The sequence below is a fragment of the Juglans regia genome, chromosome 5 (assembly GCF_001411555.2).
Source record: "Juglans regia cultivar Chandler chromosome 5, Walnut 2.0, whole genome shotgun sequence".
In the NCBI taxonomy this organism is placed as follows: domain Eukaryota; kingdom Viridiplantae; phylum Streptophyta; class Magnoliopsida; order Fagales; family Juglandaceae; genus Juglans; species Juglans regia.
The window spans coordinates 2,558,218-2,583,961 of record NC_049905.1 but is presented as its reverse complement, the minus strand read 5'-3'; the positions used below and the strand labels follow the sequence as shown (position 1 = coordinate 2,583,961).

The 25,744-nt window shown below is 30.9% G+C and overlaps 2 protein-coding genes across 3 annotated transcripts; both read right to left on the bottom strand.

Moving 5' to 3' along the window:
• Positions 1-6,298: 6,298 nt before the first annotated feature.
• LOC108987812 (cyclin-U2-1-like) lies at positions 6,299-7,116 on the bottom strand. Its single transcript, XM_018960834.2, has 2 exons — positions 6,707-7,116; positions 6,299-6,566 (listed from the first exon to the last, which is right to left on the bottom strand). Exons 1-2 carry the CDS (start codon positions 7,114-7,116, stop codon positions 6,299-6,301), a joined length of 678 nt encoding a protein of 225 aa, XP_018816379.1.
• A 10,421-nt stretch (positions 7,117-17,537) lies between these two features.
• LOC108990567 (transcription factor UNE10-like) lies at positions 17,538-22,018 on the bottom strand. Of its 2 annotated transcripts, none has more exons than XM_018964571.2 (6): positions 21,757-22,018; positions 20,935-21,649; positions 20,595-20,711; positions 20,206-20,271; positions 18,318-18,737; positions 17,538-17,828 (listed from the first exon to the last, which is right to left on the bottom strand). In XM_018964571.2, the coding sequence occupies exons 1-6, from the start codon at positions 21,855-21,857 to the stop codon at positions 17,745-17,747; spliced, it is 1,503 nt and encodes a 500-aa protein (XP_018820116.1). In that variant the 5' UTR covers positions 21,858-22,018; the 3' UTR covers positions 17,538-17,744. The 2 variants fall into 2 exon arrangements, with proteins under 2 accessions (XP_018820116.1, XP_018820122.1); XM_018964577.2 differs by having other exon boundaries at positions 20,595-20,696.
• Between the last annotated feature and the right edge of the window lie 3,726 nt (positions 22,019-25,744).

Here is a 25,744-nt window from a genome sequence, read left to right as displayed (position 1 = left end):
TCCATCATTAATCATTCTTTTTGCTTTGATTCGAAGCAATAATATTCCCAAAACCAACTAAGTTAGTGATAGTGATTAGTGATAGATCAGTAGATCGAAGAGATCAGAGCACGTATAAATACCTATTAATTATAAGTTCAGCCAAAGTCCATCTGATCTAGAATTAATTAATCAAACCAGTTCTTCCTGCACAAATAACACTGAAAAAGAAATCATGGTTAATTAATTAATTGGGACTGTCCATCAGAGGGATGTCATATCATTATTATGACCATTTTGAATGAAAAAATTAAGCCACCTATCTTCCAATTTCATTGATGAGTAAATCAGATAATGGGTTTAGATTGGTAAGTTTGCAGCAGCTCCTAGCTAGCTAGGGATCATCAGATCAGGAGATCAGAAAAATGAAATATTGATGAAGCTTTAATTAATTTCATGAGTTTGGCCCACTTCTTTCATGAATGCTTTTCCCAAGATAGCAATGTTTAATGATGAATTTAAAGCTATATATCACGTATAATCTTCAACTAAACATAATAATGCATTTTACAGGTGTGGAGGAAGGAACTCGAGGTGCAGTGTTGCATTCGATTCATGTATGTGTATATATATATATATATATATATATATATATATATATATTTAGTACTTGAGAAGCTGCTTAAATATTTTGTGGTCGTGATCATATCTGCATAATTGCATTTTGAAAAGGATGAAAATTAATCTCATGCCAACCGTTGATTAATTCCATGCTTTAGAGCTTCTCGATCTTTCTCTGCATCATGGGAAACCTTGCAACGAAATTGGAAAATCCGATCGAGAGGGAAGAGTCTTTTAGCATTCACAATTAGCAGATGCATGCCCCAACTCATGCCCTTGACTTCATGATCATGAAGGAATGCGTAATACCAGTACTACTACGCCTGCATTAATGGAACATTTGCATTGGATAATTTGCAGTGAATGAATAGTGACAGGTTTTACCACTAAATGTGGATTAATCATGAACAACTACAGTTGCAAAAGTATAGGATGTGGGCTGAAGTGAATCCAATCCAAAACTAAGTCCAAATCGTGCTCGAAAGAACGGGGTTTGGCCCATATATTATGGGGCTCAGATTGATGTCATTCTGTGCTAGCTGTAGCTGCTGCTATATTTATTATTTACCAAATCATATCTCTGCCGATACTTAAAAGTCGCTATATACGGTTGATGTTACTGTTTATCAACAGTAATAAACAGTATAAAAATTTTTTTTTTGTGTTTTTTTTACAAGTGTTTATATTACCTTCATTACTGTTTATAAACAGTAATAAACAGTGTATAGCTTTTTTTTTTTTTTTCCTTCGCGTGTTTTTTTCCGCAAGTGTTTATATTACCTCTTTCTCTTCAAATAGGTTTTTTTTTGTATTCATCTAAAGAGTAAAATAAATTATTACTTCTATCAAATGCTTGCTTTATAGTCGGATTGTTATGTAATTCTTATTTATAATTCTTGAATTTTTAGTGATTGTATTAGAATTTGTAAAAGCAAGTATATATAATTGAATTTATTGGATCAAATTTGTGTGATAAGTATTTTTTAGATTTTTATTTAAGTTATTTAGACTTTTATAGAGTAATACTAAAAGTGATATATCATCTTTAATCTTCAGATTTAATCTAACGATAGAAGTTTAAATATTGATTTAAACTAACATAAAATAGATAATTAAAATATAAATATTCTATCATACACTTAAAATTAACTTCAATTTATATATATATATATATTTGCCTATATCTTAAAAGAGGCTATTCTATTACTGTTCATCAACAGTAATGAACAGTAAAGAGGTTTGTTTTTTTTTTTCACGTTTGTTTTGTTTTTCTGTTTCTTTTTGGGTTCGTCTGTGTGAATGTCAATGTGCGACGTAATACCACAATCGTGCGAGAAATGAAAGGTGGGGAAAAATATTGGTTTATAGGTTTTAAATTACTACTCTTCATCTTTAATTTTCAGATTTAATCTAACGATAGAAGTTTAAATATTGATTTAAACTAATATAAAATAGATAATTAAAATACTAATTTTTATCGTTAAATAAATAATAAAATTTTACTGTACATTTTAAGAAAAAAAAATTATCTAATTAATTTGAATTTTTAATATAATTTAAATTTCATAATAAATGATGAACATAAATAAATAATAATTTTATTTTTATACATTAGATTATTTTAATATTCAAAATTACATTTTTTTTTTTTTTTTCAATTTGACAGATGCGGCAAACGTGCTTTGCACGTTTACCACCGCTAGTATATATAAATATATATATATATATATATATATATATATATATACACACTAGCAGTTATATAACGTGCACGTTTGCCCATTTGTCTAATTGAAAATTATGTGTCTAAAAAATTATATGATGTGTAAAAATAATATGTTTTTTTAAAGAAAATTAATTAGTTAATAATTTAATGCACAGGAGTAGGAAAATAAATTTTAACAAGTATTATAATGATAACAAAACGTTATAGTAATATGAGTAATATGAAAATTAAAAGATTTTGGATATTTTAACAATAGTTTTCTTAGCAAAATATATGAATTGTGTAGAATTCAACCACAATACTCAATAACCCAGGGAGTACTGAAAAAATACAAAATCTTTTATTTCTATATTGTTCTCACATTTTTTCATCATTAAAGTAAGTCTCTTCTATTTTGGAAACTCCAAAAATATTATAATGGTAGAAAATCATTTTATCTAAATGATTTTAGTTAATTAAAAATATTATGAGATTTAAATTATATTAAAAACTCTAATTATTTATATGACTTTACTCTCTTAAAAATATTTAACAAAACTCTTTCATTTATTTAATGATAAAATATTAGTATTTTATAAATTAAAATTGAATTTATATTTTAATTATCTATTTTAAGTTAGTTTAACATCCACTTTTAGATCAAATATGGAGATTAAATATGAAGGGTTGAGATTTAAAATCTCAAACCCTAACTTTTCTCCTCATTTTTTCCTCCTCCCTTTATCTCCTGCCTCCCTCTAGCCGCACGCCCCTCTCCCTCTCGATCTCTCTTCTGCTCGACTCCTCCTAGCGCCACCACCAAGCCCAATCATTGGCGAACTTTCCCATGTTGATCTCGTCCCGACAGACCTCTCTCTCTTCCCCTACAACATGTCGAAGCCCGTAGCCCTCTCTTTCTCTATACGGACGGATTTCTCCCTGTAGCACCGCCGTTTGCCACCCCTACGGCACCGCACCGCACCTCTACACGACCACCAACCCGCCGATCTCATCCCCACAGACCTCTCTCTCTCTCCCCCCTAAACAAGCCAAAACCCATAATCCGTGTGTGGTGATTTTGTGATTTGTGTGGTGATTTGATGATTTTGTAGTGATTTGTGTGGTGATTTTGCTGTGAGGATGCAGAGAGGGACGCGGATGCACGTAGCACTGTTCATACTGTTCATGTAGCACTGTTCAGCACTGTTCTTATGTACTATTTATGTATAATTTTTCTATCTCAAATATTTTTCCCAACGTAAAAATCGATCAAAATCTGACTTTCGGATGGTTTGCATCTGAGTTTTGAACCCTGTATATAATTAATTAATATAATTACAACAATACAACATAATTTTTTTTTAATAATAATTTTCATATACATGCATATAACATATATGTTTGTACAAATTATCAAGTTTAAATCGATTAGGACACCTTAATTAGTGCCAATTATTTTATAATCGTTCTGTATAATTTGTCCAGAACCTGACGGAATCTCATCATGATTGAATGTATATATATTATGTATATCAGCATGCATATATAATAATTTTTCTATATTTAATTATAAATACACACTCATGGTTTGATATAATCATGCGAATCATCCAAAATAAAAAAAATATATCTATTATATATCAATAAAAGGTCCTCAAGGTTAGGTGAATGTTCATGGACATGGCAGCATAAACTGGATTGAAATAGATCATCATATGTCCGTCTAATCAATTAAGTTGCATTTATTCTCGACTTAAAAGCAGCCTCATCATTAAAACAAAATTATAAAAAAATATATAATCACTATGATAATTGCCTCTAGTTCTTTTCTTGTAGAATATAGAAAGTTTCCTCCATCACTCTACTTAATTTCCGAGAGCCTATATTCGGCAAAAGTAATGCCCAATATTGGGAAAAAGGCTTTAATTTATGGTGCTTTAATTTACTTTTTGACCATTACAAACACAATTATTGTAAAACTTTAGAATAAAATATTTTTTTAAAACCATCAAAGTCAAAAAAAACTCAAACATATACAAAAATTAGATAGTTGTACGTGCAAAATTTGTATAATACTTTTAGTGGAGTAATACTAAATATAATTTTAGAGTGTGTAAGTCTCGTACACTCTTTTTAAAAAAAAGTGAGACTCACTATTAAAAATTTATTTTTTCATATAAATTCTATATTTATTCTTTTTTTTTAAAGGGAGTGTACAAAATAGATTACGCATCTTAAAACTGTAAATATCATTACTCTAGTTGATTGAGGCTGAGCAAAAACCTAGAAAATATAGAAGCAAGCCCGTGTATACTGTACATGATATTGATCACCACTGCAAGCCTCTGAATTTGGGGATATAAGACTTGGGATTCTTGAATTTGATCCAAATACATATAGAGTGGACTTCTTGATAGAAACATAGGCTCCAACTTGGGTGTTTAGAGAGAGAGAGAGAGAGAGAGTAATAAAGCATAGTGATGGGACTTTCTTATATATTTGTGTTGTTCTGATAAAGCAAAAGGGTTAGAAAAATGAAAGTATGATCATTTGCCGTTTGGAAAGTTGGAGGTAAAGAATGATTACTTCAAACGATGATAATGCTAAATTATGATGGCCGGAGCGCTTATTAATATTCCAACTTATGTACGTGTTAGTCTCTTGCATGTGTTGCAATGCAAAGGAGAGCCTTTCCTTTTTGAATTAATTCATGTCCATCACTACTTCACCTTTTCTTTTGTTTTTTAAATCTTAGTATTATGATTTTTTTTTTCCTCGTGTTGTTATAAATATCAATGTAATATGAGTAGTACTAATGATGGATGCACAATTTTTTTATGACTTTTTTTACAATTTTATTTTAAATAGTCATGATGTTTATGTAAAATTTGAAGATCAAATTAGATTATTAATAAAGGATGGTGTTTTTGATGACGTGATACTATAATTGCGCGCATTGGTTGTAGATGTAAAAGTTTGGCTAAGACTAAGTGACTAAGTTGATAAGTTTGAATATGACTAAGTAAATAAGATGATAGAGTATAATCAGTCTGGATGTAAAATAACATGATGACTGAAGTGGGTTCCATGCACGATGATGATGAAAAAAGTATAATCAGTCTTTTAACATTTTTATAAAAATATAGTACTAACCCCTTAACAATTAATGTAAGACTCGCAAGCTCATGGAACAACATGATGTTGAAACCCTAGCTAGATCAAGTTTTTAAAGATACAAAATATATAAATATATATATATACAAGCGAGATCGATGCCTCTAGCAGCTCCCAACAACCAGTCCATGCACTAGACTAGTTCAGTCCTCACATCCATCCACTCTGTTTATTCCGGCCTCTTTCCTAGTTCCTAGCTAGTACCCTTGCATTTTGCTGTCTTCTCATGTTGGCAATACATGATTATATAATATGATATCCAGATCATGATCATCCTATGCAACAGTACTGCAATCTCATGTTATAATTAAGTTGCTATATATATATATATATATATATATCTAAGATGATACGACGCTCTCTCTCACATTTTGATATTTCAAAACTCAAAACATTATGAATTAAGCGCAAATCATACCAGTCCCTAAAAGCAAGGGATTTCACACCTCCACCTGCTAGCTAGATTGTGACATGGATCGAATAATATTCCCAATTCAATTTTACACGCCAATTCTTATATATATATATATATATATATATATATATATATATATATATATATATACACACACACACACACACACACACATATACATGCATACATGCATACATGCATATACACGATCGATGATCACTTTATAGTTTATAGTTTATATAAAAGTACACGCACTCGCTGTGTTTCCCTTTCCCTGAGATACATATAATCAGGCCTATAGTTATACATTTGATCTTTTTTTTCGACTTGGGTCCTGTAATCCTTGAAAATTCCCATTAATGGTGGGGTAAACTTGCCAAAAGGATGAAATTCCCCGTTCTAGTCTACAACATGACACGAGCAATCTGATTATTATACCCTCTTTCTTCTCTTTGCTTTGCTTTGATTTCCTCAGCACATCTTAAAGTCCTCTCTATATGGTAACCTCCTCCAATGCTGACCTCTCTCTCCAAGTGACAGCAATAGCTCTCAAAAACACTTACATTGACATGCACTTTGAAACCAATCAAGAACAGGAATTCGAGCTCCAACTTGTTCAATTCTTCGGTCTTTAATCCCCCAACTCGCGCAAAGTATGAGTTTCTGTAATTCCTGTTCAAAAAATAAGAGTGGACCGGACATTAGACTTGCCAAAATGATTAAAAAAAAACATGTGTAGTTTTTGGCATGCATCCTCGACAAAATTTGAAATACCCAGAAAGTAAAAAAGTGAGAGGAAGAAATTAACTCACATGTCCTCCGCATACTTTGAAGCCACCATGATGGTTGTGATGAGAAAGCTATGGACATTTCTGGGACTGATCCGAAATTCCGGATTGCTCTGGCAAAACCGATCGATATATACATAGGCGACAACATAAATCGACGGCCCGGCTCGGGTGTACCTGAAAATCCTCTCTAGATAGGACTGAATTGTCATGTCCGGAGTCTCGTGGCAGTCGAAAACTCGGGTTCTAGAGTCTTTAGACAAGGCCCATCTGCAATTTTTGACAATCCTTTGATTCCTGGCCATACTTCTCTCAATGAGAGAGGCAAGAACATTGATCACCAATGGTGTGTTGGAGTCATCTTGGTATGAGTATGAGTAAACATCGGATCTGAGCTTTCTTGGAGATATTATTACAAGTGCAGATGAGTCCATGTTCAACTCAAATGATATAAAGAGAGATTTGGATTTTGTGATTGGAGGATGAAGATTTGGAGGTCCCTATCTGAGGAAGAATGTCTGAGAGAGAGAGAGGTATTGTTATTTAGCAGTAGGTTTTAAGAGAGGTTTATATATATATATATAAATATATAAGAGTAATGTTAAAGAGAAACTATTATAGTAGTGCATATTTTACACTCACTGTGTGGCTGCTTCTAATTGATTGTTTTCAACACTCGCTTGAAGAGATGTGTGGTCTAGATGATACCACATCATGTATATAAAATGGATACTCCCAATTATAACTTTTATCTATATTTATTCTTCACGTATATGGGGGTTCAAGTTCTCGCAACAAAAATTGTCTAGAAAGAATGGTGCTGTAATTGAGGGCTATTTGGATTTGGACTTAAAACGATTCCCAAGCCCAATTTAAAGATACAAACAATAAATTAGGTTTTGAACCTTCTAATTCCAAATCTATGACCCAATCCAAATACCAAATCCAAGAATCCGTCCAATTACACGTCGTAAAATGGGTGGGTACAAATTTGAGAAATTTATATCTAAATAATAAAATTATAAGCTAGATTTTTCTTCACCAAATTAATATGGATTTCTAAGATCATTAGTCGGCTAATATGTTGAAGCACAGAAATAAGACTTCGGCCTTTTACGGCCCATCATCGGCCTGTAATCGACAATTAAATTGGAAAAATTCTATACACCACATTACTATTTTACTTTCATTTCATTAAGATGTGATACATTTATCACCATTGAATGATCATTTATTATATGCATCTTTATCATCTAATGGTGATGAATGTATCATATCTTACTTAATAAGATAAAAATAAGATAGTAATATAGTATATAATATTACTCGATAATCCCTCGTCAAGTCCATAAACTCTCACTTTTCAAATAAATAAATAAATAAAATATAGTTATATTATTTACAAGCTATGTATCACACCAGCGGCGGCCCAATAAGATAAAATTTAAAATTTAGTTTTTTATATTTATAATAAAATAAAATAAAATAGAACATGGCTTTACTTAAAGTTTTATATTCGATATAATAGTTTAAAATGAGGCATCATTGTAAATTTTTTCTTAAGTTTCAATTTAGGACAATTATTTTTAAATATAAATATTCATTAATTTAGATATCAAATTTTATATCTGGCCTTGCACACATTAAAAATATTGAGAATTGTGCTTTATTTAAAATTTCATTTAATATAATGGCTTTTATATTTTTTTTCTCAAAAACATAAAATACAAATAAATCTCAGTTTTATTTGAGGGCTTTCCATATAAGTTGGGGCCTTAGGCAATGATCTAAGTGGCTTTACCATTGAGCCGACTGAATCTCACTAATTAATATATAATTTAATTTAATTTTCTCTCTCTCGTAAAAAATTAAGGATTCTAGATCTAATTTTCGTCGAAGGGAGAGGAGGTCTCACCTTCCTCCTCCTCCCTCCTCCCCCCTCTCCTTCTCTCCTTCCCTTCTTCCTCCATTCATCCATATTGTCTATCAATATTTCTTTTATTTAATTTTATTTTACTTTCTTCAATGCCAAAAAATATATATCTACAGCTTTCCGACTACTCCCGAGAGACATGTGCAACACAAACAGATTCACAAGTCGAAAATCGTTTGGAGGAAAATGGTAGTTTTGTGAAAATCACCGAGCGTGGTCCTCACTGTCTGACAGCTCTTCTAGACATACGCGCCAGATCACCGGACTCGCTACCACCAGACCTTTCAGATCTAACTTTTGTGGCTGAAAAGAGTCAAGTGCGTTGCCTTCACAAGCCGTCACAAATTTCAAAGTCTACTAGAGTCAGTCCAAACTGTAATCCGTCTTTTTTTACATCTATCTTACTATTTTCTTTTTTGGTTTCTTTACTGTTAATTAAAATAAAATAAAAAAGAGTTCATCTCTTAGACATTTGTCTATAGAGGTTAGTCCTCTCTTTCTATGAAATGCGAGGTTGAGATTTTGTTTAGGCAGATAATATTGTCTCTTGGATGTTTGGTTATAGAGAGTATCGGCAAAAGTGAAGATCAGACTAATCACAAAAAGAAATAGTGTATCGATGGAGCTTTAAATGCATTATTTTGGTTTATGATGTCATGTTTGATATGAGGACATCTCAGAATGTATCCAATCATGAATGTAAGTTTCTCTGATGAATGAATGATGATAGTTTCCCTTAATATATATATATAATATATTGTATTAATAAAAAAAATTAAATATCAATACTTTTATATAAAGATGGGTATAATTAATTCGACTTTGTTTGCCTTTAGACATAGTAGGGGTGATACCCGCACCTTGCTGGGGCGGAGTGGACGGGAGCGGGGTAGCGGGGTGCAGGCTCCCTCTGCCCACCCCTAAGACATACTGTTGAATCAAACCCGATCTAAATCAATTTTGAAATTCTAAAAATTGAACCGACTGGTTCATTGTGGGGACAGTTTAACCATAAAAGGAAAAAAGTATAAACACATGTCAATGTCTAGTGTCTATCGTGCTTATCTTTATAGTTGCATCAAATGCCTCTTTCAAGCCCAATGCCTAAAAAGCGTTGAATGACAATAGCTACTTGATTAGGGCTGTAATCAAGTTGAGTCGAGCCGATTTTTGAACTGTCGAGTTCGACTCAATTAAAAAGACTTGAGCTCGAGCTCGAGACTTTTACTTTTTTCCTGCTCGAGCTCAGCTCGATAAGTCAAGATTTCAGATCGGGCTCAATAAAATAAAATATTAGAGAAATAAAAAATGCATGTAAGATAACTTAATTTTTTTTTTCATTGTATCCATTTATAATTTAAAGAATCAATGAACGAGCTAATGCTAGTAATTTAGAAATATACACAATGGCCTTCAAATAAAACCACAAAAGAGAAACAGTTATTTACGTTTAGAAAAATGAAAAAAGAAGAGAAAATATTGACATATAAAATCCAATTAAGATAAGAGTGCACTTCGAATAGAATATTTGGAATTATTCTTCTATAGTATCTCTATCACCATCAATGGTTACAAAATTATTTCAAATAAACAAAATACATGTAAAGAGACTTCAAAGTCTACACTACATCAAACTTTAAAATCTCACAAAATTCTAAATACATAAACTAATAGAACTTGTCATATATTCTACTTCCTTGCATTTTTTTTTTTTTATCAAAATTATTTAACCATAGCAAATGTGTCCAATGAGATTTGACAATAACACATTTTAATAGAAATCAATTTTGATAAAATCCAGTCCATACTATCATTTTTCAATCATGTTCTTAACTTTGATAAAAGTCAGTTCATAATATCATGTTTCAAAATATTAACTATAATATGAAAGGACCCTACTGCATATATGCTCAAAAAATATTTATAAAGTATTTTTATTCCCCTACATACACAAGCTTGAATTATGCATAATTTTATAAAAGTATTGCATTGCATAGCATCCATCCATAAGCTTCAATTATGGCAATACAATTTCTGTCAATTCCAACTCCTCCTACAAAATAAAAAATAAAAATAATCACATACCATTCTACTTTAGAAAATAATTAAAGTGTTCATGAAAGTGATAGTTTTTTTTTTTTTTATGAAAGTGATACTTACTTTTAGTTCTTTCTTAACTCCATGGCGTGCTCTAACCCAATCTGTTCCACATAGTAGTATTTGAACCGTTTTAATTGACAAAGATGCTCGATATGGATCGATAACTCTACCACTAGCACTAGATGTGGACTCTGAAGCAACTGTACTTATAGGAATTGCTAATATGTCACGTGCCATCTTAGACAAGATTTTATATTTAAGATTATTGACTTTCCACCATTCTAAAGCATCAAACTTTGCATCAGTACCTTCCTCACATATGTAAACACCCTCTTCCAAATATACATCCAAGTCTGACTTAATAGGCTGAAAAGTATCAACACTTCTAATGAAAGATTGGAACATTGACCGCCCACTTGGCATGGTTCGTGCAAAAATATTGGTGGAGTTGCTCGAAGAACTTACATTAATATTTTTCTGCGTAGTTTGGCCCATAGCTATTGAATTATGAATTTGGACATACTCATCATATAACTCATGCAAAACTTTAAAAACAAGATCAATCTCTGAGAAACTTCAAACTCAAGATAAATTAAAGGAAAACCGAACTTTATCAACACCATTTTGTATCTTGGATCCAATACCACAACTATTGCCATTAACAAATTACATTCACCCTAATATTTCTCAAATTTCTCATTCATCTTTTTTGCCATTGCTTGAATATATTCATTTCTATTAACACTCTTCGAAGTTAATTCTTCTTTCATCCTCCATACCTTAGGAAGAAACAAATTAGACGTTGGATAGACGCTTCTAGATACAATATTGGTCACTTCATTGAAAACTTTCAGAATATCACAAATATTTTTAACTTTCATCCAATCTTCAATAGTAGGCACCCATTGAAAATTTTGATCCTTATCTTGAAATCTAGGGAACACTTCCTTGAATTCTATAGCAGTAACCAATATTAAGTAAGTACTATTTTATCGAGTGAGAACATCCAATATTAATTTTTTAGAAGGTAATTGCAATTGTTTTGTAATTTCACTAAATTGTCTCAATCTTCTATCGGATGCTACCAAATATTTGATTCATTCTCTAACACAATCAATAATATTTCCAATTTGGCCAAGCTCGTCTTGCACCAACAAATTAGCTTTGGTATTGCCGACTGTCACTATAAATACTTTGTTTTCAATACCCCAATCAACAAAACACTTTTGTAAAGTATCGGCAATAATAAAACCACTATGTGGAGGCGGCACATTACAAAAGTTCAAGACCCATTTTTTAATAAGTCAATCTGGATCCACAAAGTGACAAGTCACCACCATATATGAAACATTTTGGCCAGAAGTCTACATATCAGTAGTGATGTTAACTTTATCAACACCACTTAATAATGTTTTCAACTTTCTATTCTCAATCTGATATGTGTCTATACAATCCTTTTTACCAGTTGCACGAGATATTTTTTCCAATAAGGTGTATTTGCCTTCATAAACTTATTGAATAGTACATGCTCTACTATATTAAAAAGGTACTCATGGTAAAGAATCATATGAGAAAGAAATTCACGTACCTTCTTATGATCGTACATAAAGTTTCCAATAGTAACGGCATCATCATTCTCCTTAGATTCAATACTCAGAATCTTTTGCTTCTTGTTAGATACAACACGTGCAAGACACGTATCTCTATGCCTACGCATAGTACTAGTAGAACTTGACCTCCATATGGTGAGTAATACATTACACCAGTTGCACTATGACTTCTTCTCACCACTAGTTAACTCTATTATTGAGAAGTATTTCCAAATAATTGAAGTCTTTTTCCTTATCTTCTTTTCATATGTGTGGTCAAGGGGATCTTTGGAAGTCACACTAGTTGCACCTGCTGTAGAAATAATATCCTCAATATTTTTGGGGTCACCATCTTCTTGAGCAGAAAGTGTAGGATTTTCAAGCAAATTAATATCAACTGATTCATTTTCATTTTCTATATGTTGACTTGGATCCTCCATAGCAATAAAATTTGTTCTAAAACATAATAATGCAAACAAAATATTTCTAAGTATAAAAACTCACTTGTTTTTAATTAAGAAGGCATAAAAGTCCAGAAAATGCACACATTATAAAAATAATAAAGAATATTGTATAACATTTAATCTATTTTTTTTTCCTTCAAAAGAATTAAGTGCATGGTTGTTTATATACTACCCGCATGTATGTGTAAAGTACTCTAAAAAGTTATTATATTTCATACAATTTACAAAACCTAAGTAAATACTTTATTGGATCTAATGAGAGATTCAAATTTCATAATAAGACTTACTGAAAAAAAAAAAATTGCATAAAAAAAGGAAGAAGTAAACATAACAATAATAGAACTAATTATATACGTGTGTCATGAATTATATTAGCATTGCAAAAGGGCCAAAGGCAAACCAATCATCAAACCAACTCCTCAACAAATATATGTATTAAAGTTGCTTTGAAAATTCATAAAATTACAAACAATAACACAAATTCATAAAATATATAAATACGAGCCTATAGTGGTGAGATAAAAGGGAATCTTTGTCTTGTGGTCCAAACTCTGTGGAGCCAAGAGAATGAGACTCAAAGGCTGAAATGGAACCCAAGAGATAAATTAAAAATTGAAAAAGTTATTTTATATATATATATATATATATAAAATAGGAAAAAAGATTACTTTTACTGAAAGTAAGAAGATTTGAGCCTTTGGCGCCCTAAAATGAAAAATTTGCAGTGAAACCCTTGTTAGTGACTGTGAGTAGTAGTGCATAGAGGAAAGATGGAAAAGAAAAAACTTTATCAATTACCCTCGTTTGAAGGGTCTCTGACTTGTTAAAGTAAATTCAATAAAAAAAAAGGATTAAAAGAGAGTTGAGATGTTTAAAAGACTATTTAAAAGTTGAGTAATGCTGGGCATCAGCCTACATCCGCAGCACATCCTTTAGAAATTATTTTTTTTTTCTTCAACTCAACACGGTGTGTTGAGGATGTTAGGCTGCAGCAAATATTTTTCTTTAAAAGTTATACTCGATCCTCGCAAAAGCAATCAGTATATGTAATCTTAACATATAAAAAAAATGAATTTAGCTCTTTACCCGCGCGACTTGAAAACTGCATATACCAAAAAAACACTATAAAAGAAATCATATTCATAAAAGAGAAAACATTATACAATGTAGAAGGACAGAATTTGGCAACATTTCAATTGCCTTTTATAACATTTAAGCATAAAGGAAAGTATATATAATAAATAATATAATTTTTAAATATATTATGAGTTAATAATTTAAGAAAAATACTTATATAACTAAACTTATTAAATATATCCTGGATAGAATTAATAATATTTAACTTGGGCTATAGACTATGTCATAAACATTTTATACAAGATACAATTATAACATATAACTAATTTTAAATTTATGTAAACATATAATTTATAGTTATATATTATGAATAAACGTCAAGTAGTTACATATATATAATATATATGTATATATTAGCATCATGGTATGTGTCTCATATTACATACCTTACATAATAAAATATAGTAACATATTCTATATGAAATTATTAAGTCATACCGATTAACTATTGTATAAATTATAATTTAATGACTTAAGAAGTCTTAAGTGCTAAACTAAATAATATATATATAGTATATTCAATATATATGCATAGGTGAATAGGTATAAGTAATTATGCTACATATTATATATTTAAGAATAAAAGTTATATATATATATATATATATATATATATATATACACACACACACACACACATAAACATATGTATGAACGAGCTTTAATCGAGTCGAGCAAACGAGTCGAGTCGGGCATAAACGAGCGGGCCTTAACGAGTCTTAATGGAGTCGAGTCGAGTTTTGTTGAGTATGTGTCACTTACTAATCGAGCGGATATCTATTTTCACAAACGAGCTTTTTTTTTCACAAGTCGAGTTCGATTCAAGTTTAATCGAGCAAGTACCGAGCGAGTTATCAAACAAACTGGTTCATTTACAGCCCTATACTTGATAATTGCTATACTGGACCCATACATATCTTCTATGTTGAAAAATCCACTTATCATCTCTAATACTATATATTAATATGTGATTTATTATTTATCTTTTTATTTAAATATTTATTGATATGTAAATATATATATTTAATTAGAATGACAAAAATAATAAATCACATTTTAGTGTGTTGTGTAGTAATGATAAGTAATATTTCTCTTCTTTATTTATCATTTATATTTAAAAATAAAAATAAAAGACGCCACCAAGACGGGCAGGCATGTTCCTAGCTCCTTAAAGTTATAGAGCTAGGTCGGGAAAAGAAAATACCAAATTGAGGAAAGGGGACCTTGAAAGATTCTTCATATATCTTTCTAATTCTACTTTTTTTCTGAGCAACTTACTACACACTATTACTATAAAAGAGGAGTGTTACGTCCAAAAATAAAATATACAAAAACAAGCTCACAAATTAACATAATTTTATTTAATTTGTTAGATCTATTTTATAATAAAAATAATTTTATAATTTGACGAACCACATCAAATCACGTCAATTTGTGAAATTGTTTTTGTATAATCTTTTTATGGTTAGAGTATTTTTCAAGTTAAAACTAGCAGCTCTTTTAATTAAATACATTTCCTGTTTAATTTTCTTGTAAATAAAAATGGAAAGAGGAGAAACAAAGAAGTTAGCTAGTACTTTTTAAGGGTATGTTTGATAATTAAATTGTTGTCCGACTATTATACTATTATTATAAATTATTTAATTATTATTTATAAATTATTTAATTATTATTTAAGAATAATCTGATATATTCTTGGTATCAAACAGAACAACAAAAGAAAGGACAAGATTAATTTCTTGCGAAGAGAGGCAAAAAAGCGTAGATTTTTTACATACAATAAGCGTGTGGTGATCCTAAGAAGTAACGACAAGCAAGTGGGTACGTAGCCATCACGTCCTTAATTCACACTTCGCTACCAAGCCACGTTGAGCTAGTTGTGTCCCATTAAAAATAAATAAATATTGGAAAATATAATTTAATTATTTTTAAAAAAAATCATTAAAATTTTATTTTAGATCCAGCGTGTCATTGAAGTAAATTTTATTTTAAATTTTATAAATTAAATTTTACTATTTAAATAATGTAAATAGTATGTTTTATATACCGCTCGATTTAATAATAGAATAACTTATTTGATATTCCTAAAATTATCTAATCCGCGTGCTGCAAAAGGACACTGAATTATCCATCAGTACCCTCGTGTATGTGTGGATGCTTCATGCTAAAACACAAAACTAGATATGATACCACACAGAAAAGATACCTTACAGGCTGGCAATAAAAGAAAAAAGTTTAAAGAGAAATGGGTGAACCAAAGAAGCAGTCATCTAGATTGCAATCTAGATACAAGTTGTAGTATTGGGCAAACTTGCATACCATGGCTATAATTAGGAGAACTTAATTATAATCTTCTCCTTAATTCGCAATTTCTTTATGATTTTCTAGTAAATTTGTTATACACTCAGCAGTTCTTCTACTCGGCTGTCCTACACCACAGTACATTTATTGAGAAAAAATAAAATAAAATTAAGTGTGGTGTAAGAGTACTGCTGAGTAGAATTTTTTTACACTTAGATCTCAATATTAAATTAGGATAAATATGAATTTTTTTAAAAAAATAAAATCCGCCCACCCGGCTACAACTGAGAGACCTCTATCCAAAGAAAATGAAGTAGTGTTCTCTAGAGCAAGCTCTCCACATGAATCTGGCATATGGCCTTCTTATTATATATGGTAGGCGATGATATCATGTGATTTGGAGCTCAATAATTAGGAACTTCTGCTTCCAATTTTCTCTCCATTTTGTTATGAAATCATAGAGATCATAAATTTGTCATTTAACTATATATATATGAAATATGTTTGCCAAAATATAATGACGATGGACTTGTGAAGGGAAAAGGGTCCAGGAGAAAAAGGCTAAAATAATATTATTGGCTAGCTTTTGACATGATGTATTTGTACTGTAGAAGGCTAAAAGTCATTCAGAGCAGTAGTATGATGGCAATATAGTTGAAAAATCAGCATCCAATCATTTATACCCTTACCTTTAAGCAAACATTGCATGTTTGAAGTCTTCTTAATTAGTATGCACAACGCACATCATAAGTTTTTGGTACCAGCCAGATCAGACTTGATTATATATATATATATATATATATATATATATATATATATATAAAATAAGTGTTATAGTCATACAGAGATTTTATAAAATTAAACGTATGATAAATTGACTTAATTTTATGTGATTAATTAGATCTATTTTACAATAAAATTAATTTTATAATTCAACGTGCCATATCAAACTAAATCATTTTGTGAGTTTATTTTTACTTAAATAATTTATATGTGTGTATTTTATTTCCCTGGAACTATTAATTATTCATGATCTCCAATACCTTTTATATATAATAGAGAAATATTATTGATATTTTCAATTTCAAGTTGTACAATCCTCATGCACTCTTTTTTAAAAATTGATAAATCTGAAATATATATGAAAAAATAATTTTTCTAATGGTAGACTCAACATTTTTTAAGAAAAAAAAAATGTATGAAACGTGTACATCCTAATACTAGTATATATCAAGTACTATTACTCTTTATATATATATATATATAATATTTCAAATTTTTTTTTTATAGAGAATGCAAATTAATTTGTTGAAAATCAAAAGAGAATATTGTACAGCTAATGCGCCAAATATTCACAAATTACCAAAAACAAAAGCCACCAATTTGAGCTAAAAAACATATGACATACTAATTAATTCTCGATCGCATCGATCATCTAAACACATGACCACCTCGCATGAATATTAATGCTCTTGCAGCAGACCCAAAACCGGATGAACCACACATTTCGGGTTTTGCTTACTAGAAATTAAGCTTAATTAGCTCTTAGAACTAGAAGGTGGAGGTTGCTGCTGCTGATACATGGCAGCCTGCAGCTTGCTGTAAGCCTCCATCGTAATTCCCTGCAATTAATTAATTTAATTATTAAATATAATTACCAGATAGTAAAATTTTTAAACAAATATTTAAAAATGTTGAAAGTTTCATTACTGTCAGAATTTACAAAAAAATTAATAAATTTTACCTGTGCATGATATATGATATATATATATATATATATATAAACGAAGTAATTAACCCTAACTTTTTCATGCATGCCAGAATACAAATGAATTGACCCATGCTGCATGTAATTATGAGCTGGTGGCAATATTGCGTATGAAAGTACTGACAGTCCTTGTCATCCAACAAAATAAATCAGGGTCCTTTCAATCATTTTCAATGAGTAATGATTGAGAAGAACCTATCTTGTTTTGTTCAAAAAAATGATTAAAAAGACACGCACTGGTTTGTTTGGTTGGACTACAACATGACAAGAAAAGCGAAAAACAAAAATACTGTCCATAATTAGATGAAGCATTGCCACTAAAAACTTGGAAAAATTTTATAACCTGTGATTGGCATGAAAGGAATGTGGATAAGGGGTCTGGAATTACAGCCGCATGAGAAGTGGCTTGAAACCGGTCGCTGGAGGCATCTGGCCGCCAGGAAGCAATAGGCATGAAAGCAGCATGAGTAGCTGCAGGGTGAAGAACATGACTAGGAGAAATGCCTCCTGTACTGATATTGGAACGATGGTTGATGGCGGTGTTGTTCATGTTCATGTCCATGCCATGCATGGTTCCCATTCCGAATCCGGCCATGCCCATTCCCATCCCCATTTGAGCCATCATGGGCATCGGAAGCTGTTGCATGGTCATTGGCAACATCATTGCTGCAGGTTGCATATTCATTCTGCTCATCATTTGGACTTGAGCTTGCAATTGCTTCAGATATTCAATCACTTCGTCAAGCATCGAAGCCTTGTCAGTCTGTGTAAATAATACAACAAAGTACGTAAGTACGTATATATATATATATATATATATATATACACACACATACACGTGCAAAATGAATAGCAAGCTGTTAGCAACCAATAATATTGTATATACATGTTAATTTGTTTATGCATGATTAGTTGGGATGAATTTAAATCTGAAAATATGCAGTCTGTTGCACTATGAGAAGATTGAACAGTAGACTGTTAAGTTTATAAAGAGATTTTATAAAAATAAAATTCATAACTTAATGTAACACGTTAAATTTTAATATGTTCGATTGTAAATTTCTTTATATTATAAAATAAATTTAAAAGTGAGTCGGCGTCTCCATATATACCAATTAATAACTTTCTGTCAGATTATCCACCATATCAATTACATGTGTGGACTAGGATCATCGGACTTGCTATACAGTTCCAAAATACCCACACTATTTGTATCATGCAACTATATAGGTTAGGACCACATATATGCATGCATCTATTGTACCTGGTCAATTACTGCATGCCATCTATCAATCTCTGCCTTTGAGGCTTTTTTATTTTTATTTTTATTTTATTATTATCAACTCCACACACATTTGTTTAAGACATATTTATATATATATATATATATATATATATATACACAATGACAAGGTATAAATAATTAGAAAATATAATATTATTTTATTAGTTTTCCATAAGATGTCGGACATTTCCTAGCTGCGATCGATGATATTATCCCATTAATGTTTTCTTTTTCCTTTTTTTTTGAGATTTTCCGTTAGTGTTGATTTATTGATTAGAAAAAATGAGTTAAGACTTTGTTTGGAATTAATAAATTATTTTTTTCAAGTCTCAAACTATTTCACTGTTATTCACAAATTATCTACTATCATTTTACTATTATTTACAAATTATTTTATTATTATTTACGGATGATATGAGATATTCTTAACATCCAAACAGAGCCTAAGTATCTTCTATAGGCAATCCAAGATAATTATATATCTCTATCCATGTGAAATTAGCCCTAGCTCATATATACATCAAATAAAATTCATTATTTTTAAAAAGAATGGTGAGAGAGAGAGAGAGAGAGAGAGAATTCATGTATCCTATTTTTCAAATAGAAAAAATCTATAGTCACTAGAATCCACTAGAATCAATATTATTCATCATTATTAATCATTAATTAGCTTATCATATTTATAAGGATAATTTACGTTAGATACAGGCTTAGGATAGATATATAAATTATGCACACTTCTATTAAAAAATATGAAATCTACTATTAAGAAATAAAATGTGCAAGACTTACCCATAGTAGAACTATACAAATTATTTACCCTAAATTTTGGAGAAATTGCTGAAAAAATTTTAATTGAAAAAAAAAAGAATTATAGAAGTGCTGGAAAAAGAAAATTACCATAAAGGTGACAGAGAAAGGACCAGAAAAGGAACAGCATATATACCTTACTTGAATTGGGGACCAGCTTCTGGAGTGTGCTAATCCTTTGGTTTATTTTATCTCTCCTTTTCTGAAACAGACACAATTAATATATCTCAAAATTGGAACAATCTCCTCTGCATGTTTTCTAGCTATACATATCAATTCATGATAAATAGTTCTCTACCCATTTGGGACTGATACGTACGTACGAAGTTTGATCGAGGCTTTAATATCCATCAGTTAATCATTTTATTTACTTTTCTTATAATGAATCCCAGATTCCCAATCATATCACTGTCTCAAGCTCAAAAGTATCTACCTTTTCTGAAAAAGTTTAAAGCATAATTAATACCTTATCCGTATGTGCGTTTGTGTGTCTGAGAGAGAGAGAGATATCTAGAGAGAGCTTACACGTTCAGATTGGTTATGAATTGCAGCAGCTCTACTTCTTTTAGTTGAAACAGTATTGAATTTCCCGGTTCCCTTCTTTTTGGTATGATCGCCTGCCTCCCTCTTCACAAATTTGTACTCCATTAACAGCAAAAGGCAAGTAAATAAATACGGAAATGAATAACAAAACAAAAACAAAAACAACAGCAACAACGACGAATTAGATATAAAAACTTTAGGGGAATCTTCCATCGACTGAAGACGTGAATCAGAAGGAATTGTTGATGTTAGCTAGTAAAAAGAAGACTGCTTTTGAATCTTTAAAGTACAAGAGGAAAAGAATTTAGTAGCGCCTGCTTACCGGCGGTGAACTGTGGCAAACGGAATCATGGTCATCGGCGGCGGCGGTGTTGGTGGTCTTTGTGGAAGTTTTGCTGGGAGAGCAGGCTTGTTCCGGCGACCCAACTCGCAGGTCCCTCTCACACGTGTCGAGATCAGTTGGGTGATGACTGTTCATCCCACAGGTGGCGCTGCCAGTGAAGCTTTCGTCTCTGCTGCTCCACTCGGCGGTGACACGCTCCTCCCCGGCCCCTTTTCCCCCGAGGAAGACGTCCTTGTCCTTGTCCTTGTCCTTGTCCTTGTCCTGTACTGTGGTGGCTGCAGTACCGCTGCAGGACCCGACGCAAGTGCCGAGTCCGTCCACCACCTGGCCGCCCTGTGTCTGCGTGGCCTGGTCGACCTCGGAGGTCAGATTGGAGCATGGCACCAAAGCGTCCATGGTCATGGTGGCCGAGGGGGTGGCAGCAATAGCTTCGCGGTGGACCGAGTGTTCGCTGCAGCCATGTAAAGGGGAGGATTCTTTGGGCTCGGGTGGCGAGCCGGTGGCTTGGTTGACAATGGACTCCAAGGTACCACTAGCGCATGGCTTTTCCCAGGTGGGGTACTTGGAATTGGAAGTGGGGTTTGCGGTAGTGTTGGCGATGGTAGGGGTTATGCGTTTGACAGGCACGCGTGCCTGACCTAAGCCGTGCATGGCTATCTGGCCATTCTCCCATGTCAGCTCTGCTACTTCAAACCTGCATATATATAAGCGATTGCCACTGAACACATTAATCAAACAACCTCGAAGACGAGAATATATATATATATATATATATATATATTTAAGAGAGAGAGAGAGTACATGGGGCCATCAGGAGTACTAGAATTGGAGTGATAGCGAAGTGAGAGGCTTGTAGGGTTAGGATTATCATCGAAATCCCAGCTAGGAACACACCGGCTCATTTTCAGGGGAGAGAATGAGAGGAGGAGTAGTGGTTGAGGCCGTAATAATGGATGTGTTGTGGTGCAGGAAGAGGAAAGGGAATTTCTTGCTTTTGCTTTTAAATTAACCGATCGAGTTTCATGCGTTTGAAACAGAGAGAGATTTTAGTCCACAGATACAGAATATATATCATGACAGTCACAGAGTTTCATTATTTATGGGCAGAGAGAGAGAGAGAGAGAGAGCTGGTGAAGTTTGACCGTCCCCAATGAATATTGCTTTACCTCTTTTTCTCTTCTAATTATGATTATTATTATTTTATTTTTTTTACATCTATTATTTTGTTCTAATAGCGACAATATGAGAAGAAGGATATATATATATATACACACTGGTGCAGGAGCAACCTGCAACGCAGGCTTCCCTAATTCAGTGAAATGATTATTTTTAAGAAATAATGTGGTTATTATAAAAAAATATATATATATATTTCAATCAATAATTTAATGCATAAAAAAAAAATGTAAGTCCTAACAAATATTTTTGTATAATAATAATTAAGTATTGGATAATAATTATATGTCTGCATAAATTATAAGATTAAAACATTAGTTAAAACAGTAACATAGCCTCATAGATAGTTATGATATCAATAGTTTTAGCAAAAGTTGTTTGTTATAAGTTTAATACAACTTCAACAAAAACATTAGTTTAAAATTTGATTTCCTTGATAATTTTATTGTGATCCATCATTTGTGTCATCTTGTACGGTATTAATAGAGATGACATTGAAATTCTTATACTTCTGTAGCTTGATTCGGTCAGGATATGCAAAAAGTTGAATCATCCACTCTTTCTCTAAAACTTTTTTTGCAATATTTTCTATATATGACAAATGTTCCTACAAAATAAATTCTGATTAGCTTTGCATGATTAATAAAAACCTAAACAACTTAAATATTGAAAATTGAAGTATTGTAAATTATCACAAATCTTAAAATGGAATGTTTTTAATTAAATTATTATGGATGTTATATATAAAACTAAAACTACCACAACACACAAATATATAAAAATCAATTAAAATGATTTTTATTATAATTGCTTTTAATAGTTTTTTTTAATATAAACGTCAATATACTTATAGACAATATAATAAATATCTCAAAATTACAAAATAGTTTTTTTTTAATTCCAAACTCAATTTACGAACAAAATATAAAAAAAGATACATCACCAGTATGATTCATGAGCTCTTTAATTTCAATTTATTATTATTATTATTATTATTATGGTTTTTATTATTTTATTTTAATATTACAAAAGTTTATGCGTATTTTTTTAAGGTGCTCTTTTTATTTTATTTTACCTTTTCGGATTGGCCACTTTGTGTTAGTGAGTTGCAGAAAATATAAACTGCAGCCCACTGTGCGCTGCAGCCGCAACACACTCCACTGTATTGAGTGTAAAAAAAAAAAAAAAAAAACACCATGCAGGTGTGTTGTGGCTACGGGCTGATGCCAAGAATTCCTCTAGTGAGTTGTGTATAGTATTTGTGTGAGTTTTATTGTTGTTGGGTCGAGGAGGTATGTGTTGTGTGAAGGGCCGAGCCCGTGTGCCAAAGGGGAGCCCAATCACTCTCCTCGAAACGCTGTTTTTTTGGCATTAGGGGGGTAAGAACCCTATTTCTTTCTTTTCCCCCCGGACGCCTCTACAGCCCTAGCTCCCTGTCCCGCTCCCGGTCCCACTCAGTGTAAAATGTAATGTTTTTTTATTTTATTTTTTTATACATGTATTTTTTTAACACTATAAAATATTTTAAAAAAAATAAAAAAATTATAATATTATTAAAAAAATACTTACTTAATCATTAAGTAAAAAAAATATTAAAAAAATTAAAAAAAGATGTAGCGGGACTGGAAGCGGGACCGGAAGTGGTGAGAGTAGCATTATTCTATTCTATTATGATAAACGGTTATCAAGCCGCTACAATAATGAACAGTAAATTTTATCCATCCATATAAATTTTCCAAATGTGTTGTGTGGTTACTTTTTTATCCCTCTATTTTCTTCTTTGTGTCCGTTTATGCGAGTTTTTGGTCAGCTCGAGTTCCTGTCAATTTTTATTTTATGTTTTTTTTTTTATCTTTTTCGTTTGCGGTGACTTATGTCCCTTTGTCAATCCTTCTGTCCATCTCAATAATGACATATAATTATTAGGAAAATGCTGGAGCTCCCGCTGGGGGCTCCCGCTGGAGCTCTAGTGTATTTTATATGTGTATTTTTTAATTCTTTTTTTATATAAATATTTTTAATATTTTTAAAAAATAAAAAAATTCATAATATTATTAAATAATACTTTCTTAATCAAGAAGTAAAATAAAAAATATATTTTTAATATTTTTTATTTTACTTCATAATTAAGGAAATATTTTTTAATAATTTTTTTTTTAATTCTTGATTAAGAAAGTGTTTTTAATAATATTTTATATTTATTTTATATTTTAAAAATATTAAAAAATATTAAAAAAATTTATATAAAAAATAATTAAAAAAAAAACACAAACAAATACATGCTACAGCCCCCAACGGGAGCTTCCAGCGGGAGCCCCCAGCAGGGGCTGTAGCACTATCCAATAGAATATGGGTGGCTCTACGGCCACCTCTCCCAGTCCTGCTGGGAGCCATATATAATGTAAAATATAGTGTTTTTTTATTTTACTTTTTTATACATATATTTTTTAACATTATAAAATATTTAAAAAAAAATAAAAAAAATTATAATATCATTAAAAAATACTTACTTAATCACTAAGTAAAAAAAATATTAAAAAAATTCAAAAAAAATATAGCAGGACCGGGACTAGGATCAAGAGCGGTGAGAGTAGCATTATTCATAGAATATATATATATATATATATATATATATATTTATATTTATATATTTATCTGTTTGACCGTCCCCTATGAATATATTACGATATTTTTATTTTTATTTTCAATTACAAGGTCACTTATTTAATATTACTCACGAAAACGATAATATAGAGTATCTTTATATTTATTTCTTTTAATATGTTTTAACTTTTATTTTAAAAATTTTAATGTTTAACATATTTTTAAAATTTAAAGTGTCTTGAGTATTTTTTAATATTTTTTTATTTTTTGGCATATAACGTGTCATTTGAAATGTAACGTTTGTATAATTAAAGGGATGCCCACACAATTCGAACGTGGCATAAAACTACCATCTATAAGTCTTATAAATTTTTTGACTTTTGCTATAACCACAAAAAGATACACAAAAATAATCCTACAAACTAACTTAGATTTATGTGATTCATTATATCTATTTTACAATAAAAATAATTTTATAATCTGACGAATTACATAAATTCACTTCAATTTGTAGAATTACTTTTGTGTAATCTATTTGTAGCTAACTAGAATATTTCTCATATTGTTTAGAAAAATGCATCCCATAATTATTTAAAAATAATTTTTTTTTTAAAAAAAAAACAAAGAAGCCAACCACCTTGAGGTGGCGACAGGCTACCTGCATTGGTGTGGATATGGTAATCCTTATGTGTCTTGAGTGTAGGTCTGGCAATTTGTGTTCGTATCATTTTAAGTAATAGTCATAGACACTCGGGTATATGGATCAATTCGAACACGATCTATTAAGTTAAATGGGTCAAAAATTGAAACCTTAACACAATCAATTTAAATAACAGGTGACACAAGATAACTCGTTTCAACCTGTTTTATGTAAATGGATTAAACTAACCCGCATAACCTATTTTACATGATTAATATAATCTAAAAAATTAATAAGACTACATACTAATAAAAAATATCAATATTTTTCAGATTTTAATTTATAATAAATTCAATATTACAAACCTAA